The 21,191-nt window shown below is 37.7% G+C and overlaps 2 protein-coding genes across 3 annotated transcripts in view; both read right to left on the reverse strand.

Moving 5' to 3' along the window:
• Positions 1-540: 540 nt before the first annotated feature.
• Positions 541-11,441, reverse strand: slc15a1a (solute carrier family 15 member 1a). Its single transcript, XM_026912589.3, has 23 exons — positions 11,322-11,441; positions 11,182-11,216; positions 10,045-10,132; positions 9,676-9,817; positions 9,430-9,549; positions 9,228-9,327; positions 9,009-9,099; positions 8,831-8,914; positions 8,547-8,629; positions 8,296-8,382; positions 7,460-7,549; positions 6,660-6,704; positions 6,460-6,492; positions 6,271-6,359; positions 5,432-5,513; positions 5,126-5,245; positions 4,370-4,513; positions 4,235-4,281; positions 3,925-4,020; positions 3,710-3,821; positions 1,909-2,046; positions 1,503-1,610; positions 541-1,336 (listed from the first exon to the last, which is right to left on the reverse strand). Exons 1-23 carry the CDS (start codon positions 11,326-11,328, stop codon positions 1,106-1,108), a joined length of 2,172 nt encoding a protein of 723 aa, XP_026768390.2. The 5' UTR covers positions 11,329-11,441; the 3' UTR covers positions 541-1,105.
• Positions 11,442-11,644: 203 nt separating this feature from the next.
• zmp:0000001200 (dedicator of cytokinesis protein 9) overlaps positions 11,645-21,191 on the reverse strand; it is an 84,555-nt gene continuing 75,008 nt past the window's right edge. For both annotated transcript variants that reach the window (XM_026912586.3, XM_026912587.3), the window contains 13 exons: positions 20,631-20,813; positions 20,422-20,535; positions 20,032-20,247; positions 19,863-19,920; positions 19,639-19,745; positions 18,774-18,896; positions 18,241-18,354; positions 16,906-17,052; positions 16,587-16,797; positions 15,020-15,210; positions 14,832-14,932; positions 14,570-14,708; positions 11,645-13,403 (listed from right to left, as the gene is read on the reverse strand). In XM_026912586.3, coding sequence (XP_026768387.3) covers positions 13,278-13,403; positions 14,570-14,708; positions 14,832-14,932; positions 15,020-15,210; positions 16,587-16,797; positions 16,906-17,052; positions 18,241-18,354; positions 18,774-18,896; positions 19,639-19,745; positions 19,863-19,920; positions 20,032-20,247; positions 20,422-20,535; positions 20,631-20,813 — 1,830 coding nt within the window. In that variant the 3' untranslated portion in view covers positions 11,645-13,277. The remainder of the gene's footprint in view (positions 13,404-14,569; positions 14,709-14,831; positions 14,933-15,019; positions 15,211-16,586; positions 16,798-16,905; positions 17,053-18,240; positions 18,355-18,773; positions 18,897-19,638; positions 19,746-19,862; positions 19,921-20,031; positions 20,248-20,421; positions 20,536-20,630; positions 20,814-21,191) is intronic.

Here is a 21,191-nt window from a genome sequence, read left to right on the forward strand (position 1 = left end):
AGCAGCTGGGCTACAACAGCAGAAGACCACATCAGGTTCCACTCCTGTCAGCCGAAAACAGACTATAGTGGGTACAGGCTCACCGAAACTGGACAGTTGAAGATTGGAAAAACGTGGCCTGGTCTCAAGAAATCTAGATTTCTGCTGCGACATGCAGATGGTAAGGTCAGAATCCATGGACACAGCCTGCTGCTGGTGGTAATGGTGTGGAAAATGTTTTCTTGGCACACATGGAGCCATGACCATGACAATGAGTTCGGTGTACCTCAATGGCCTCCCTAGTCACCAAATCTGAATCCAGTACCGCACACTTGGGACGTGGTAGAAGGGGGAATTTGTAGCGCAAACTATATGATGCAATCATGTCAGCCAGGTAATGTTAAAGTAATGTTTCCAATACCTTGTGGAATCCAGGCCATGAAGAATTGAGGCTATTCTGAGAGCAAATGGGGGGTCTACCCAGTATTAGTATGCTGTTTCTAATAAAGTGGCCAGTGAGTTTATCCATGAAAATTGATTAGAGGCTCATTTACGCATCTCTGCAAATGGGACACATTTATTGTTGGTCTTCCAGCAATTCATTAATCAGGTTCTGGACTTAAATGACTGTTTTAATGAGCAATGTAAATGATTAACAGTGTAAATTAGTTCACTTGTTGAACTGTATCCATAAAACAGATGCTTAGTTTATTTAACAGAGTCAATGTAAGATTTCATGTTCACTAACACTTTTAGAAACAACTGTAAAATTCTAAATATGTGTTAGCTTGTGCCTTTACGGTAATTGTGATATAGTTTTTTTTCCCACAGTTTTCACAGGGTTTTCTACAGTTTAACAAATTGGTATAGATACATTTATTTATAAAATACATTAGTCTGTATATAATAATATTGTTTCACAGTTCACCATACTTTCATTTTGGTTGTTCACTTTGAGCAGCTCTATCTATAAACTTTGTCTTCTGAATCTATGCACATGACATTTATTTCTGGCACTCATAGTGTCTGTAAGCACACTGATACATGTTTAAAGATATCAGAAATTGACACCTGCTATGATAATCTAGTCTTTGGATGGTACATGGTGGGTTAAATAATAATTTAATCAGATTTTAGTCATTTTGGTTTCATCGTCTTGGTTTTGCAATGTCTTATGTGTTTCCATCTCTATAGCTTTACTTTCTTTTGCTTCTTTCTCATCTGGTTCCAGCTCTTTGTTTTCCTTGAACTTGGCTTCAATCTCAGCAGGGTCGATGTAGGTGTAGAAATAAGCCATTATTGAAAAGATTATACACACTGCCACTAACAGAGAAGCAAACAGCACATACTCCGCCCACTGCAAAAGCAACACACACAAAACACACACACATGCACACAGTGTTAAATAAATGGTCTTAAAAGTGAGAAACTAAATTATAAATTATAACTTGCAGCAATTCTATATTAAATATTAAGTAGTTGTAATTTAATTGTTACAGTATTTATTTTACTGGATACAATACCTTGTCAGGTAGCTTTGCCAGCTCTGCCACAATCAGCACAATGAAGTTTCCCACAGCCACAGTGAGGAGCCAGCCGGCCTGCAGCACTGCCTTCATGTTGCTGGGGGCCTGTAGAGCGAGGGAACTCATTCAGCTTATATTGGATAATGTTTCTTACATCCGGATTTCTCTAAAGCTACTGTGTGGCAATGGCTTTTTATAAGCACTATACAAATCAAATTGAAGTGAATTTTCCACTGACATTGTTAGAATATGTGTTCTGCAGATTTGCATACTAGTTCCAATGATTTAATTAGAACCTCATTTGAACAGGTTTTATTTAGACACCTACATCTTTTCATAAATCCATTAATTTATTATTAAACAAAAAAAAGTGTATTAAGTTTTGGGTGATCTGCTATTGTACCTGTGAGTACGAGAATTCCAGGCCAGTGACGGAGAACACCACTTCTCCTGCAGTGATGAGGAAATACTGAGGGATCTGAAGCGCCATGTGCACAGTATTGGGCTGAATATCTTCCACTCTCACTATAGAGCCTCCACACTACACACAGACCAAAGATACACCAGTTAGTTTACACAAATTTGGTAAAATGTAGCACATGATGTTAATTTCGTATTAATTTTAATATCTATCAGGACACATACATTAGATATTAATAAGTAGTTAGATCACTATATATTAATAACTTGTTCTGTCCAAAAACATTAATTTGTCACTATACAGAAAAACACTGGGTGTTTTCACATATAGTTATTTTTCTCAGTCCTGTTGAAGAGGACATGAAAGGTGTCTAGGTGAAAGTGACCTCAGTGCTTCACAACTGGCCTTGATAGGGAACTTCATTTTCTTTCTGCACATTTTACCATCAGCCCACTTGTTCACACCACAAGCTTTTTTAGAACTCAGACCCCAGCTGTGTGACTGGGCTGTGAATTACGGAGAATGTTCAAAATGGTTTAAAAACAGAACCGTAGTGAAATACCAGAAGTGTCTGGAAAAAGGAAAGCAATGAGGAGAGGGAATTTTGCTGCAGAACCATTAACAGAAACTTGTGTTTCTTAGACCTACTTATGACTCTCACATAAGCAGTCAGCATAGCTAAAATACATGCATACACTACATACACTCTCCGGCCACTTTAATAGGAACATGTGTATACATGCTCATTCATGCAATTATCAGAAACTCCTTGAGAGAGAGGTCAGAAGAGAACGGCTACATTGGTTAGAGCTGACAGGAATGCTACAGTAACTCAAATAACCACTATTTACAACCATGGTGAGCAGAAAAGCATCTCAGAATGCACAACATGAACCTTGATGCAGAATCTGAGGCTATATTGGGCACAGGTTCAACAAAACTGAACAGGCGGAGATTGAAAAAACGTTGCCTAATCTTTAGCCAATCTTCAGCTGTCCAGTTTCAGTGAACCTGTCCCCACTGTAGATCCCTGTAGATCCCTGTTCTTGGCTGCCAGGAGTGGCATATGATGTGGTCTTCTGGTGTTGTTGCCCATCTGCCTCAAGTTTCAGCATATAGTGCATTTCTCAGATGCTTTTCTGCTCACCATAGTTGTAAAAAGTGGTTGAGTTACTGCAGCCATCCTGTTAACTAGAACCTGTCTGGCCATTCTCCTCTGACCTCTCTCATCAACCAGGCATCTCTGGCCACAGAATTTCTGCTCACTGTATATATATATATATATATATATATATATATATATATATATATATATATATTTTTTTTTTTGCACCATTCTGTGTAAACTCTGTAGATGGTTGTGCATGAAAATCCCAGGAGATCAGCAGTTTTTTGAACCAATATTTGAACCAGCCTGGCAACAAAAACCATGCCATGGTCAAAGTCACTGAGTTCATATTTTTCCCCATTCTGATGTGTGATGTGAACATTAACTAAAGCACTTGACCAGTATCTGCATGATTTTATGCATTGCGCTGCTGTCACATGATTGGCTGTCTCTATCAGAACTCTCAATAGATGGTCTGAGTATAGTTTGCTAGTGGGCTGTTTTAGAGGGGTCTGAGTTTTTTTTTATTGTGTTCTCATATGCACAAAAATGCTGAGTCATTGATCTGAGACCACTTGGAATGTTAAAAATGGACCATGTGTGAAAACACCTATATCTATGAGTCAAGCACAGGGTTTTCAGAGTCATTTAAGAATAACAAACTTGATTACACACATTTTCAGTCCAGCTCAGCGTGCTGGGGATAAGGAAGGTGTAAGCTCCTCCAAACCCAAACTGTGCCGAGAACTGACAAGATTGCCCACCGTCAGTGATGGTGAACGTCCGACTGATGGGAGAGAATACCCAGGATGAGATTAACTGTACTGATAACATTAATATTTCTTATACAGATTTTCCAACATCAGAAATAATTGACTAGGTGAACTTACGACCCCTGTGGAACCAGTGTGTTGTTTGAAACATCTGATGGGTTGATGAGTGCAACATTTGAAACATTAAGTGCTGTAGTCATACCATTTACAAATCTGTTGAAAAGTAAAAAGAAGCAACAGCTGATTATTAGATTTTAGTGGATTTTAATGGTTATTTACCACACGTTCAGAGCACAGTACATGAAAAAATAAATTAGCAAAGGGCACTATGGCAGCAAGCTATTACATTAAATGTAATAGATAAAAAGTGATCCTACAGATAGCTAGAGGTTATGAATAACCTGAAGTAATTTAGGACTCCACTGACCTGACTGCATTGTTGCCTTGCTCTGGTTTGGAGGTTAAATCTTTTGTCTGAGAGAGCAGAGATCATTTTATCACTTCATTTTAATTAATTTAGAGAGTCTCATAAATAAAAGGAAAACAATTACTTAATTCTTACCAGATACATGGCATTAGGATCAGAAGGAATGATGAGGGTCTGGCGCTGTCCCAAACTCAGGGTGAAGGTTTTATTGATCACAGGATTTGTGTTCAAAGAAACTGTAATATCTGGACTGTCAAATGTCATGTAGTCCTCACTGGCCTGTAGTGAACATAAAGAGAAGGCTGCCAGTCTGTTTTATAAACTACATGGCCAAAAGTATGTGGACACCTCACCATCACACCCATATGTGGGTGTTCTCCAAACCGTTACCATGAAGTTATAAGCACACAGCTGTAAAGGATTTCTTTGTATGCTGTAGTATTACAAGTTCCCTTCCCTGGAACTAAGGGGCCCAAACCTGTTACATCATGACAGTGTCCGTGTGAACAAAGCGAAGTTCATAAAAACATGGTTCGCTAAGGTTGGAGTGGAAGAACTCAAGTGGCCCGAGCCCTGAACTCAACCCCACTGAATACCTTTGGGATGAATTGGAACACCGACTGTGCACCAGGCCTCCTCACTTGACATCAGTGTCTGACCACAAAATCTAACGGAAAGCCTTATCAGAAGAGTGGAGGCTGTTATAACATAAGGGGGACTAAATTCTGTAATGACCAGGGGTTTGGAATGGGCACATATGGGTGTAATGGTCAGGTGTCCACATACTTTTTGCCATATATATATATACATATATATATATATATATATATATATATATATATATATATATATATATATATATATATATATATATGTGTGTGTGTGTTGTACCTGCAAGGATCCGAGCAGAACAGGTGTGTTGGGAGGGATGTTGATTTGGAGCTGAGCACTTCCCATGTTCACTACCTTCAGCTGACTTTGTGTAGAGGATGGGAAAACTGGCAGTGTTTTCTGAATATAAAAATCTATATCAGTATTTTGTAACTAAATAAGCATTAGCAAGTTTAGGAAAATACACTTACTTTTTAATAATTAAAATACACTTTAAGTGTTTGCATATACAGGACATCCTATATATGGTTGCGTGTGTTCCTTGCTGATGATGTGAATCTAAATGACTGTCAGTTTAACACTCACGTCGATCTGAATCTGGACCAGAGCTGCAGACACAAAAGCCATAGCAGCCAAAAACATCCCAACAGTCATTCTCTTCAAAGGGCTGTGGGAAAAATTCAAACATTTACACTACAGGCCAAAAGCTCAGAAGCAACAGTGAACTTTGCTACAAAACCTGAAAGTTTTATTTCTCTTCTTAGAACCGACCTTAATGTGTTTGTATTTATAGAACAAAAGGGTTTGACTAAATGAGCTGCAACAATAACATACACCTAACTGATTCTTAATTTATTTTTTCCTTAAATTCTACATTCATCAAAACTACTTCTGACATACACATTCAGATTCTCTGGAAGTCTTAAGTAACTCATGTGTTAAATGAAGAGTTTGCAAATAATTAAAAACTGTTAATATTAACTGTTAATGTGCATGTTAACTTTAGCAGTCAACAAAGACTGAAAAGCCTTTCACGTATAATACATATAATACACTCATAAGACAATAGATTGCAGGGCACCATGCACATACACTCTAGCACACTTAGGGGTAATTTAGAGTCGCCAGTTGACCTACTGCCATTTTTGTTTTTTGGGAAGTGGGAAGAAACCAGAGAATCTGCAAGAATCTAACACAACTTTGGAAAAACTTCAGACTGACAGCAACCCGAGCTTGGCCCAGGAACCTTGGAGCTGTGAAGCAGCAGCGTTACACACTGCACCACAATCCCACTCATAAGTACGTTTTATTTACTTAAAAAAATTACACAATTTTGCGTTCACATTTTTGGTCTGCAATCAGTGTAAAAATAAATGGTTCCTGGAGTTAAACACTATTTTCAAGTTTGAAGAGGAGGCTCTTACGTGAAGTTGAAGCCACACTTTCTGATGAGAGGATACACAACTCGGTCCATGATAGGCACCAGGGTGAGAATCAAAATGGGGTTCACTGTCTGCACAAGCCGAAGAAATGCTCAACAATGTACCATGATGTGAAAATGCATTCAGCTCAGCCACATTGTGTTCAGCTCTGATACAGAAATCATCACTCACCTGCATCTGATCTGGCTGCAGAACCAGTGTTCCCTGTAGGCACAAAAAGCAATACAACATCATCATTAAATGCTATTAAAAGTAGTAAGGAATATTAATCAATGAAAGAGAGAGCTCCTATATTTTATAATCCAAAGTCAGTTCCATTCAATACTCTGAATTTATACAATGAATTTTGAATATTTATTTAAACAACTCACAAAGGTCCCATCCATGGTGGTGGCTTGGAGGGTCCACCGGGAGCCCTGTTGAACAAATCACAACTCTACTTATTTTCTGAGGCATTTTCAGCACTACATTATAGAGAATTCATGTTGAATTGTTTAATACACTAATCATCACGGCCGGAAGTGGTCCAATTCTCTACTGAGGTAAAATGCAATTACTCATCAAAAGAAATACTCTTGTAAAAGTTGAAGTACAGCTTCAAACTCTTCACTCAAGATGAAGTAGAAAAATATCAACTCATAGATTTACTTAAAGTAAAGTACAACAAAGATTCACAAAAGAAAAAAGCTTCAAATCACACACTGATTAAGTTACTGATGGTAAATTAGTGCCTCATTCATCAAGGATTGTGGGGAAAAAATTGCTATCTACCAACAGTTTTATTCCTAACCTCTTAAATGTTAGCTAGCATTATAATAACTCTGACAATACAAGCTAGCTGAAAGCCAATAGCTAGCTGTCACAATACAAACTGCCTCAGTAAATACAAAGTGTATGTAGCAAACAGATAGCTTGCAGAGATGAGTATCGGGTCTCCTTCTTGCTGTTAAATTTTAAATTTATTAGATTTTTTAGATTTAGATGTCATCTTATGATCTTAGAAATATATGATGATAGAGAAATTTAGTGATGTAGTGAGTAGAAAGTAGCTTATTCTTTTCATATGAAGACAAAATTATTAGGTATATGAAAATTTCAAGTAAATATAGATACTTCAATACTAGATTTAAGTATAGCAACAAAGTAAATGTCAGTAAGGTGTTATTGTTACCTTTTGGTCAAATAGGGTCCAGAACATTGGGAGAGGGATGTAGAGGAACAGCACTTTGAGCACCATCTTAATTTGAGCAATGAGGAGTTTCTGTAGCACACAGGACAGGGCAAAGTGTCACACAATGTTGCATGTATATGAAGGAGTGGTAACTATATAAGTGTTTTGCAAGTAAGGAACAACATAAAGGGACATGCAACGACATGGTGGTGTTGTGTGGAAGGTTGTTACCACATGAAAATGATTATTATCCTATAACAGTTCAGCATGTCCTGAAGTGTTTTATGTCTTTTACCACAGCAATTTGCCAACAATCACATTTTATTTATTAATTAAAGAACAATGCGTCATACTGTTTATCAGCTGTTAGTTACGTTTAATGTTATGAAATTTCCATGAAACAAGTTAGTTCCTGTTATCACTAACAGCTCAAAACAGTTGTTCTAGCCTGTTACCACAAAGCCCTCTGTTCTGAAGACTTTCCTGTGTCAGAAAACTTGAAGTTACAGCTTTACAGCTTTCTGACTGTTAATATGCTCACACTAGAGACTTTCTCCAAAAATGTTAAGTAAACCTCTCCAGAAAGCTTCATCATATCAACAATACACACTTTTTTTTGTTGCTCTGTTCATGAGGAGCATCTCCTGTACAAGTCCCCATATAAAATGTTACTATAGAAAAGACATAACTAGACTTATTAGAACAAATGCATTAATATAAACTTTGCAACACCTTCAGACCAATCAGAATCAAGGCATATGAAAGTGTTGCACTGATAAGTGGGAGAATGAAATTAAAAAAAAAAGAAACAGAAAGGAAGAAGAGGGTGAACATACATCGTATTTCTCATCAGCCCAGTCCAGCCAGTGCTCTCTCTTTGGGTATTTACTGCTCCTGTGTCTGAAACGGTTCTTAATAGCAAACTAGGAAGAGAACATAGATGCTTACTTGTTACAACATTCAGGTACAGAATCAAAAGATTTGAAGATTTTTGAGGCAAGCTGTCTCTTAAAGATTTTGTCTGTGCACACAAGTAATGCTAGCAGTAGAAATATTTTTTTGTCTCATCTCAGTGTAACACACTTACCCCAATGCATTTAGACACATCCAGCATAATGTTGCCCTTGGGTGCAGCTTTAACATACATACCACTGCCAGCAATGAACACAACTGCAGATATAGAGAACACACACGCTCTTAGCCTTTCTGGTGATTTGCCAATACACGACAATCTTCTACTCTGGGGACAACATTTGATTAATCCAGACCAGAATGAGGTTGAGGCCTCTATGAGTGAGATTCTTTAGGTCTCCTCCATATACAAACCAAACTTCTAGATATTTGCCTGTTCAGTCACACTAAGAAACTCACCCAGAGAGACCACCATGAGGGCTGCAGGAACACCAAAAGCTAGCGGGTAGCATTTCTGTGTACTGTGAATACCACACTCCTGACCTGTGCACAGATTTGCAAAAACACACAAGGTACAGTGAGGTCAATAAGGTCATGTTAATGATCCTTTTACACCTGAGATGTGAATGTGTTATACCTCGGAGTATGGGGGTGATGAGGGTGGAGAGGAGACTGCCAGCATTAATACACAGATAGAACACAGAGAAGAATGTACTTCGCTGCCTCGCCTGCAAAACCAAGAGAACAAGGAAAGCAGTTTATTTAGTTGGTACTAAACATACAATTACAGCTTAACGTATAAGTGCAGATTAAACCTGCTTTTTGTGTATTAAAAGGTGTGTATTAATGGTCAGACCTGGTGGTCCTCAAACTGATCTCCTCCAAATGCAGACACACAGGGTTTGATGCCACCTGTACCAAGAGCAATGAGGATCAGCCCTATCATAGCCAAGGCGCTACAACAGGAACAAAAACACACTGTAGTTAAATAGTAATTAACAGGTTACAATGCTACAAATGATGTAATGGGACATGTCAGTGGGAAGGCTGCCACTTACACATGCACTGCCATATTGTCTGGTGTACCGTCTCTGTTTGTGTCGGTGATGTCATGAATAGCACTGACTGCCATGATGACCTGGCCAATGGCATACACAATGGACAGGTAGATGATGGTTCTGCATGGAGAAATTGTCAGGACAGGTTGGAAATATTCTCACTACTGCTTGTTATGTGGTCAGTCTTAATGCATCTTGAGTTTGTTAAGGAAGTCCCGCCCTAAAAATGGTTAAACAGGCTCTCACTTAAACTTTCCAAGCCATGAGTCAGCCACGATGGCACCTAGTATGGGAGTCAGGTAGCACAGGGCCACAAAAGCGTGATAGATGGAGGTGGCAAGGTCGTCATCCCAACGCAGGAAGTACCTGAAGTACAGCACCAGCACCGCTAGGAGGAAACACACACACACACACACACACACAAAGGGTGTCTTACTATCCAGGCGACATAATTAACTAAACCAAAACTAAATTAACTAAATAAACAGGGACAATTCATGCATCATCATCACTGTTGAATTGTGATTTTATGCTGTTGGTTACTGAAAGTATTATTAATTTATTATAGCCATTATTATTCTGATAGCTGCACTGTAAATTTTACCGGTCTCTTACCACGCATTCCATAGTAGGAGAATCTCTCACAAAACTCGTTGACAACGATGAAAAATATACTGACTGGATAACCACAGCATTCCACACTCTGCACACACACACGCACACACACAGAAGTGCACAAATACATATTATTGCATCTAAAGAAACACAACCTGCTGCAATTTCATATACTTTTTAATTTAGCAAAATATATTTGTACTCATTAGCAAATTATGTCAGACTGGCTAAAATGTGATAAAAGTAAAATCTCTAAAACATCTGGTCCTAAAAAATCTCTGGTCCTGGAGTACCCCTTGACCTGCACAGTTTATTGTTTGCTCTGCTCTAACACACCTGATTAAACTAATCAGTTAACTAACAACCCTTCCTGAGATTGCATGGGTGTGTTAGAGCAGGAAAAACACTAAAATCTTGAGGACAGCAGTTACTCAGGACCAGGTTTGTGAACATGTGCTATAAATGAATATATGTTGTCCAGCAGATGGCAGCTGAGATCCTGATATTTGTGGATCTTTTAAAAGCTCTGCTAAAGGTGAGACACCCTTCCTCCCAAATTCACTGGTGTACCAAAGGTACAATGAGCTTTCACGTGGTTATCAAAAGATTTATTATTATTTACTGTGTCTGTGTAAAACCCAACAGTGAAGCTAACTTGATTAATTAACCCAGATTCATTCAACATCTGCTTCATGGCATTAACTGCAAGAATTCTGTAAGTAAACACAAGCACTCGAACTATGAAGCATAAATATTTCAATTTTTAATCACTTAATGTCTGTAATGCAACCAAAGTAATAAACTATGTTCCAGGTTTCATGTGATATAATTTAGTGCATATATATCTGTAAATTAGCCTTATTGCAGTTTACAACTGTCATTTTTGATAGAAATCTAAAGCTGTTTACACACACAATTATTAGATAAGGGCTCTACTGGTTTAAGTTTAAGTCAGACTCTTAAACATCTGAGTAAATCCAATAGTCCCATTAACATTAATGCAGTTTTCTAAACAAAAAGAAAGAAAGTAAATATGGAAATGAAGGAAATAAAGCAATAGAACTGCTGTGTATTGGTGAGAGAAATAGGGATTAGAATAGAAAATTTCAGTAGTTTCAGTGACAGCACTGTTCTGACCTTCTTTGGTTTCTTATCATCATTCTTCTCTTTGTCTGTCAAATCAATAAGATTTATCTACATCAGTATAAATACATTAAATACATCACAAACATGAAATACACGTCATTATGATACATAATAATGATACGTGATCTTACCCGTCATGGTTGCGCGTGTAACCTGCTGAGTGACAGTGGATGAAAAGACTGGTGTGTCTACAGAACCCACAGTGTAAAGGTGAAATGTTTCTCATTAGAGTGGACTGTGGCCCTGTTTATGAGCCCTTGAACATACTGAACATACAAGTACAGGGAGTGATGGAGGGAGTGAGAGAGAGAGTACTAGTTCAGATTAATTAGGATCCTTTTTATTTCATAAAGATTTTTTATAATAGAGAAACAACACGCAGAGATGCTTGTTTCAACAAGCAAATTAATATAGCAGATGAAATACATGGGATGGAAAAAAAAAAAAAAAAAGACAGCAACAATATGTGCTACTGAAAAGAAAAGCCCAGGTACTTTGAGGACTAGAGTAGTGTAGAAGGGCAGTGAGATAGTGGTAGAAAAATCAAGTTTATATTTAAATTTAGTTTCTATTTATATCAAGTATAAGATCATATGGTGTTTACATGATCGAGGAAGGGTTGCTGGATTTTGGTGTGTTTTCTATAAGAAATACAAAAGATATAACTGAGCTTATCAAAGTTCATGCATCTTTTATCCAGTGGGTGTTAGCAGGATTTTTTTCTGTCAGCAGGACTCAGGCAAGACCAATAATAGGAGAGGGAAGAGTATCGGTGCAACTGAGACGGAGTAAAATGGGCAAGGGAAGTGAAAGAGAGGTCCACATTGTCTATTGGGAATTAGCAGGACTGTGATAACAGCAACACATTCAAGGTCAATGTTCAGGCAGATATGAATCTCTTACAGTAAGGCACTCTATGGAAAACTTTGTGTAGTTGAACTCCATGATGATCATATATAGATGAATGACAGTACAGAGTTGTTCATGGACTTCAACAGCAACAACAACAATAATAATAATAATAATAATAATAATAATAATAATAATAATAATAATAATAATAATAATGACATATGTGGTCATACGTCAAAGCAATCAAAATTTAATTTTATTACAATGTTTTAAAGACTTGATTTAGTTGCCAAATTGAATATTTAACAACAAACAAGGAAACCATTTTAAAATAGTGAAATTTATTTAAAACAAGCATTAGGGACCATTTGACATACAGTAGAACAGTGACTTTCTATTAAATAGAGATTGAAAAAAAATCCCCATTGTGAATATAAAAAGCATTTGATAAACATTTAAAGAAACACTAATGTGGTAAATGTGTCTACTCCTTCACTGGCTCCTCTCCTCCACTCTTTGGCAAGAAGGATCAACACCATGCTTACAGTGTATCAAACACAGCAAGAGCTCAGCTTGCTTCATATTGCACTCTGTTTAGATATTTATACACATAGTATCATGGCTTTAAAAATATCTCCATCTGAGACATTAAAGTGATTTGTGTCTATGTGTTTCATGCTTAGGTTTGTGGATTCCATCATATTTTTTTTCTTCTCATATAAAACAGAAAAGCAAAGCTAAATTCAAAATAAAGAGGCCAAGCAGACCATCTGTAAGACATCTGAAACTGAAATTCTGTACATATGGTATTACAGAGTTTTAAGTTAGAAATGACAAACAAGGAGCAAGAAACAAATCAGTAATAAAAAAAAAAAAAAAACTTGGCAGATGATGGGTGTATAACATGTATAAGGTCTCCACAGGAAACAGTAAATCAGATTCCCAGTCAGAATGGGATAGAAACTAAATAAAAAATATATATCCTTAAAAATATATGTTTACCCAAACCCAGCTAATAGGTCAAATATTTCCACTCTATTCTCTATTGCAGGGTCACTAATAGGGACACTTGTGGAACAGAGATTCTCCACTGGGTTTTGAAGACAGAAAAATGGAGAAACAGCCAGAGAAAAAAACATTGACAGAAGACCTCATTTTGCTGTTAAGTATAAGGTGAAGGCAGTCATGCACCAAATGTGAATGTTTGCAGGGCTAAGCTGAGTGCAGGGTGAAGCTCAGACCACAGAAGTGGAGGTGGGCATGCCCTGGATGCTGGCTGCAGTGGGAGTGCCACTGATGGCATTGAAGATGTGAAGGGAGTCAGGCAGGGGACTCTTCATGACATCCTCCACAGGAGAGATCTACAGAGACAGAGAGAGTGACAGAGAGAGAGAGAGAGAGAGAGAGAGAGAGAGAGAGAGAGTGGCTTAATAAGATATCAGAATTTAGGACTCTGCTGGAATACGCAAAATGAAATTCAGATATGGGTTACCATCCAATCTGGTCATGTAAGCAGAGGAGAAAAAGAGAGAAGATAATGTTAGATACGGTCAAATCATTGGTTTACGGGTCAAAGACGAGGGCTTCCAAAATATAGAAAGAGAAATGTGAGGTGGTCTGGGAAAACCAGTTGGATGTTACTGTGGCTGAATTCTGACAAACTACAAAAAAAAAAAAAAAAAAAAAAAAATCATGAAAAATCATGTTCTGTCTGTAATATAATTTGAGACCTCAATTTTAAGAAACCATAAATATATAATGTTTTTATGGGTAAGATCATGTATCATTGTTATGTATCATTAAACAGGTCTGCATAAAGATGTCTAGAACTTTGCTAGATAAGTGTGATTTCTTCACACAGTGAATGTCAAGCTTTGCTCAAGTGGTTGGATAGCTATCTGTGGTAATCAATTCAGTTTGTAATCAGATACTGGTTTAAACATTTAAATGCAATTTTTTCCCTTTTCACTTTTCAGCTAGATTTTAAATGGTAAAACTTTACTTGTGGTTAAAATACATCCAAAGAGAAACATTTCAGTTTAGGAAAGTTAGTTTTGTAGTGTTCAGATTATACACTGGTGTATATATATATATATATATATATATATATATATATATATATATATATATATATATATATATATATATATATATATATATACACACACACCAGTGCTGTTATACTATCATAATCATAATCATAATGGACCAGAACTAACTGTTGTTAGGAACAACCACTTGCAAGGAAGAAGGAAGCTTCTTCCTTGGTGTGAATTTTTTTTACCCATCAAAACCTTTATTAGCAAACAGAAAAGTAAAAGCAGAATAATATTATATAACATTCATGCATATAAATAAATTGTCATGGGGTACAAAAAAGCCATGTCTCATCTTTGACCCACAAGTAATATTAATCATTTATATAAACAGCACATGTGTAGTTAATCTTCAGTGTAACAGGTCAGGTAAAAGCACGTGACACAGCGCAAGTGTCTGTGTGTGGTGCTTGTGTTTTCGTGTATCTTACCGTCTCGTGCATAATTGCAGAGAGTTCCCTGGTGAGGTCTCTGTAGTTGGCCTTCATTTCATCATGATACTCCTGCTGGTCCTCTTTGATGAGTCTCTCATTAATGCCCAGCCCGTGACCGCATGCCTCCACAAACTGCCTACATACACCACAACACAAACCACATTAGAGCTACCTCACAATTAAAGGTAATTGTTCTTCCTGACTTTTTTCCAGTATGGAACCTCACACACACCATAGCCTACAGTGTGTAAACTCTTACCTGAATACCTCTTTGAGCTGTTTGACTTTGTTGTCAGGGTATTTCTTAGATGTGGTATCATCAAGGAAAGCTCTAGCGTAGGCCAGTGGGCCAGCATTCACCTAGTGCAGGGACAGCAGGTTATTAGGTCTACAATTTGTACACCACATTCATATTGATAGTAGTTTAAAAGTGGCTGGATTATGCACCTGTACGCTGATGCTGCCCTGTAATTTGAGTTGTAGTTTGATCATATCCACTTCACTTGAGGCACAGAGCTGCCGCAGCTCGGCTACCTTTTTACTCATCTCATCGATAGCCACCTCGATGGGGTTTAGGTCCGTGTGGTGCTGATACATCACCGCTATCCGCTTCTTAACGTATGGGAAACAGTGTGTGGCTGTGAGAGAGAGACTGAGAATGAGGAATACAGCGAAGGAATGAGCTCAATAAGAAAAAGGAATCATGAAATCTGGACGATGTATTTGAATATGGTATATGATTTGTGGAATTAAATAACTAGATGTGTCATCTCCTTGGGTAAATCATGGCTCTTCTACTGTGGAGTAGATACTCACGTTTATCAGGATGAACAGATAAGAGTTGGACTTTGGGGACTGATGGATCATATAATTATAAAATTTTGCTGTTTAGCTGACACACTCAAAATCTAATCTCTCTTATTAGTAATAATACAGGGAACTTTATTATTATAGTCTAAGTCACGTCTGCCTGCCAGAATGTCCAGTGTTTCTACACATAACCTGCTCACTATTACAATACTCAGAATACTCAGCTCAAAAATAATTTACTATATTATTCCATAACACACTGAGTTGCCAGTTTATTATCCACACTAACTACTTTCAAACAAATTGCTCATTCCAACAAGTCATTTGTCATGTGACTAATGTGTGGTATAAGGCAGCATTTTTAGCACCAGTTAGTGTTCAGTGGAGTGTTGGAAAGCAAAGCAAGTGATGTAGCAGGATAGTTGGCACTAGGAGCACCAGTTCTACCATCTTCCAAACAGTAGCCATCAGAATACCAAAGATAGGCCATTCGGCAAATCTGAATTCAAGTTCTGGTGTGCAGCAAGTCATTCAAGAACACACCACTTACTGGATTTGTCTCAAAAGGGCAACAACGGCCAAAAACCATGTCAAGTAGCATTCTTGCCAGAGACAAACAAACAAAAAAAATCAGCAGTGTACACAGTAGCATATAAAACGAAATGTTGAGAAGGATAAAAAAAGGTGCCTGGTCAGATGAAATCAGGTGTCTTTTGCATAATTGTGATGGAAAGATTTGACCCCTGAAACCCACTGAAAAATGTGTGAACAGCATGGCGTATCTGGACATTTGTGGCGTCTATCTTTATTCCAGGAACATGACATTAAGTTGTCTTTGCTTTATTGGCATCCAGTTATGAATGGGATTCCTGCACAATGTATCTAACATCGTGTAGAATACATACCCAGCTACATTCATGCTGTTCAAAAAGTCAAAGGAGGCACATCACGCTAAGAGAGGGACTAGTTCATGAATTCAGCTGTTCCAATAAATGAAAACAGCCCAGTTTGCTGTTTTGTAGACTGTACCTTCAATTCCCTTATATTTCACTCTTTGACAGGGTAAAGCACTAGTGGATAAACATACCACCCTATATTCTTTCACATTCCTCTTTTAAATGTTTGGTAGAAATCTACAATGTTGAGGATAATATACTGTCTAAGACCCTCATACACTCTCACATAACAAATGAAAGCTACATACTGGTGAGTATAGTCCTGCGTTTGCATTGCTCCTCAATACCACCCTGCTTCTTGCCCGAGACAGTGAAGGGCATCTCAAATACAAAGCGTCGGATGTTGTGGCTCCTCTCGAATTCAGTCTTCCTCTCCACCAGCTCCTTCTCCTCCAAGAAGGGAGTGACATGAGTCACCTGGATATAGGCATACTTGGAATCCAGGTCTTTAGGATTAATCTGTTCCAGAAAGAACACAATGGTAGCAGATCATACAAACCACAAATGCACTCGCTACAGAATTTATTCATCACAGTGATCTCCTTTTAGTCAGAAACACGACCTCACCCTTCCTGAGTCCTGGATCATCTTGACATTCTCCGCTCCGAACTTCTCTGAGTAGAGTTTGAGGAGTCGCTGAGAAATCTCTGACAGAGGGGTAAATTTGGGCTCTTTGTAGATGTATTCTTTACCATCTTCATCCTCAAAGAATCCCTGTGAAAAAAAAACAAAAAAAATGTAGTACTGGATACACAATACTACACTTTAGGTCTTTATGTTATTTTTTAAACACAACAGCACACAACACAGTGACTAACACTAATCTTCTAGTTACACTGCACAATGTTTGTGAAATGGATTAATTGATGTTATGCCTAGAAATCAAGACAATCATACAAATGCAGCCACAATGACCAATCAGTAATGTCAGCATCTGTATGAAGAGCTACAGTTGTTTTTTTTTTTGTTTTTTTTAATATGTGAATACATTTTGTGTCTCTCCCCCCACTTATTATCTTAGCAAGCCCAGTCATACAGTCACATGAATGAAAGCAGTATTATGACCAAAACCCATTACTATTATTAAATCTATATAAAGCCTGCAATCAATATGACATTCCTGTGAGGATTATTTCACTCATTTCCAAACTAAGAATCTACACAGAATCACACATTACACAGTCATGATGAGTTAGCAGCAAAGACTGTTACCATGCAGTGAGAAGCCATGAGATAAAAGACACATTCACCTCAAAACAAATTCTTACAATGAGAGTATTGTATTGGTGCCAAATGCAAATATAATTCACAGAGCGAATCTTAGACTTGTAGAAGTTTGATAATGAAACAAAGCAATCTGTCTTCCTCTCAAAGCAAGAAAGAACAATCAGAGACTGGTAATAAGGTAGTGTAACACAGCAAACTCAAACCAGCCAATGTGTACCAGGACTTACCGCTGCCTTTAGGACACAAGCAGAAAGAGATTACAGAATTAATCAGAGTTAAAATAATATGTTCATGCTGGATAGAGGCAGAAATGATACATTCTTGAAAATTACATTCTTGCTGTCACTGATGTTTCTGTTTGTAATTACATGCTGCCAAGCTGTGATGTCCTGAATTGCACACATCCATAAAAGTATTGTATACAATCACCTGTTGTGTGTATCTTCTTGTTATCAGTCTTTTATATAAAAATGCACTACTCATGTTTGAAAAAATGTGTTAAAATAAAACTAAACAGCTTTCAAATATGATTAAACTCAAATTGGCACTCATTGCATGGCATTCTTTTTAATAGCAATGTAATATTTTCCACAAAGGGTGCCAATAATTTACTCCATAACTGAACATGAATACAGGTTATATGTCTCTTCTGGTGTGACCTAGAGATTTCCTTACCTGTCCAAAGAAGGCCACCCTGAAGTAGGTTCCCAGGAGCCGCTTGCCTGTGTGCATCACCTCTGTGACCTTGCTGTACGCACGGTGGAGTGTCTCGTATAGGTGAGCCAGTTTCTGTGACATCCAAAGCAGGTGATTATGTTCATAAATAATATAACAATGTATCGAGAAATGTCTATCTGGGAGCAAATATTTGTGTAGTTCACCCTCCTATTTCACACACCCTACTCTGAAGCACATTAAGTTCACTGATTAATTTTAATCTTAGCACCAGCTACATAATATTAAAGCAGAAGCACTGAGGCCTATCTCTTCCCACTGCTGACCCCATTCCCTCTCCAGGGACAAAACCAAATGCTCCTACCTATTCCTGGACAAAGAAGGCCCTTGAAAAGTTTTGCAAAATTCAAATTTGTTATAATCACCTTATTTCTTTTGCTATTATTAAAGACTGCACAATATGAAGCACATATTTATTGCGGGCAATTATCTAATTATTAAGTTCCCCAGTTGTCACATATTTGTGAATGTACCTCAAAGTCCCTGCGTTTCTCATAGATGGGTATGATGAGTTTGTAGATATCAGAGATAAGCTCATATCGTTCTGCTTTCCAGAGTCCATCAGCACACTCCTCTAACAACTCCATTAGGACGTCCTAAAACACCAACAATAAACCCAAACAAACATCCATATGAGAAAAGGCAACAGATTTCTGAATGTAAACAGTAACACCGCTAGTTCAAACTGCATTAAGGATGCTGCTGCATATATACTTTTTTTTGCTTTTACTAAAAACCATAGGCTCTAGGGGTTTACATCATATAACAAGATGTGACACAAATATATTGTTTTACATAACTACTACATAATACATATTTTTTTGTTAGCCATGTCATATACATATGTCTGATATGCAAATAATCTGAGAGATTATTCCTATTATCAGCATTTCCACTGTAGATAAAATTGTTCATTATAATTACAGCTGTGAAAGCTACACATTTTAAGGAAGTCATAAGAAAGTGTTTTTTTTTTCCAAAAGTGTTCTCGATTGTGTCTTGCAAGTGCCCATGCTCAGTTGATTCCCCAATTGACTCTCTTAGACCGATTTAAGATAAACCACAAAGTGCAAGCACTGTGATATAATATCAGCGCTTGGTGATAAAATTTCGAGATAAGTAGGTACAGATACATTAGTGTAGCCACAATCTTTTCCTTGCTTTTATGTAGTCTTCTTATCACTGTGACTAATGTACACGAGAACACTATAAACAAGTTATTGAGTACTGCTCCTAATGTGTGAGCAAAGTGAGAACACTTGAATGGTTAATGAGTGCTATTGCTGTCATCAGCTCTTGGAGAGTTTAGATATTGTCATATGACTGACAGGTTCAGACCTCATTGAAGTGCACGTCCTGCATGCCCACATCTTCCATCATAGACGCCTCCTCGTCAATGTTGGGCGTGACCACTCGAAATGCAGAACAGCCCTGTTTAAACATGCCTATGTAGACACAGAAATGAATATACATAATAAATAATATAGTAAATTTGTATTATTGATAATGTACTACTGTGCATCACTACTGATACAGTCTATGTGTGGTTGTGAGGTGCTCACCTTTTCTTTGAAGGTATTCGGCTACCAGTGCTGCTACATGCACGTAACACATGGCAGCCTGAAGAAAAGTTACACACAAACAGAACATGCTCAGACAAGAAAAAAAAATGATGTGTATAGGTGGAGACAGGATGTGGGTTAATTTGAATTTGAATTTGTGTGTTCACACCTCAGACAGATCTCCGTTCTTGACGTGGATGCGAGCCATGCTGTCCAGCCAGGTCTTGCGCAGTTCAGGAGTGCTGGCGTATGACTTGGCCAGACTGTACTGCAGGTCCACCAGCATCTCTGGATCTCGCTCATGCTCCTTCATCTGAGCTGTGGCCATCAGGACTGTACGGATTCGCTTTGTCAGGTCTTTTACATCAGATGGAAATGCAGTGTTCTACAAGAGGCACCAGAACACAAAGTCTAGCACATCTCTCACATCATAGATATACATAATTACAAAAAAAAAAGCTTGTTGGTGATTTTTTAAAATAAACCTTAAGATGAGTTAGATAATCAGTTCATGCATTTGCTACTGTAAGCATTTAGGTCAGCATTGTAGGTCACTCACTTTAATGGTCTTGTCACTGTTTGCACAGTTGTTTATGATGGACAGAGACTGCTGAAACCTCATCCCACCAATTCCAATAACATCAGCAATCAGCTGGCTGACAGCAATCACCACCTGAGGGGAAATGGGTACGAACAAATTTACTTTACTCCAACGAATCTTTCTAAACTCACTAGCACTCTATCTCTTTTGCTCTGTAAGTGTGTGACCTGCAGATGGGTTCGAACAAAGGACTTCCTGCCCGTGTAGTCAAAATTGCTCTTCATGAGAAAGTAAAGCAGGTGGGCAGCATCCGAGCGGATGGAGCTGAGTTTGGAGTTACAGCACTTTAGGATCTCATAACAGAAGGATGCACACATATCCGCGCGGCCCTCGAAAAATGTACAAGGGAACTGCACAGAGAAGCATAAATACAAAAGGTTAAAAAAACTTTACTGAATGTGATTTACAATTATATTTTACAGCCATAGACAATGTGGCCACTTACAGGCAGGACTATGTAGACATGTTAAAGCAGTCTTCATATACAGTATACATATACAGTACTGTGCTAAAGTCTTAGGCACCCTATTTTTTTTAGTACAAATTTTGTTAAAGATTTTTATTTTATGACTTCTACATTACTGATTAAGTACAACAACATTTTAGATTTCCAAACATTAGTTTTCCGGTACAAAATTAAATGTTACAGAAAAACATTTAGAAAGCAGCATATTACATAAGAGACACTTTTCAGACAAAAAAACATAATGAAGGCTGCTGGGTTTTGC

This window comes from Pangasianodon hypophthalmus, chromosome 5 (assembly GCF_027358585.1).
Source record: "Pangasianodon hypophthalmus isolate fPanHyp1 chromosome 5, fPanHyp1.pri, whole genome shotgun sequence".
Classification (NCBI taxonomy): domain Eukaryota; kingdom Metazoa; phylum Chordata; class Actinopteri; order Siluriformes; family Pangasiidae; genus Pangasianodon; species Pangasianodon hypophthalmus.

Excerpts from the sequence above, each read along its gene's own strand:
- slc15a1a (XM_026912589.3), bottom strand. Across the intron at positions 3,822-3,924 it reads ACACTGGTTCCACAGGGGTC|TCGGACGTTCACCATCACTG; the intron begins GTAAGTTCACCT and ends CTCTCCCATCAG. Across the intron at positions 1,611-1,908 it reads TGGAATTCTCGTACTCACAG|GCCCCCAGCAACATGAAGGC; the intron begins GTACAATAGCAG and ends CTCGCTCTACAG.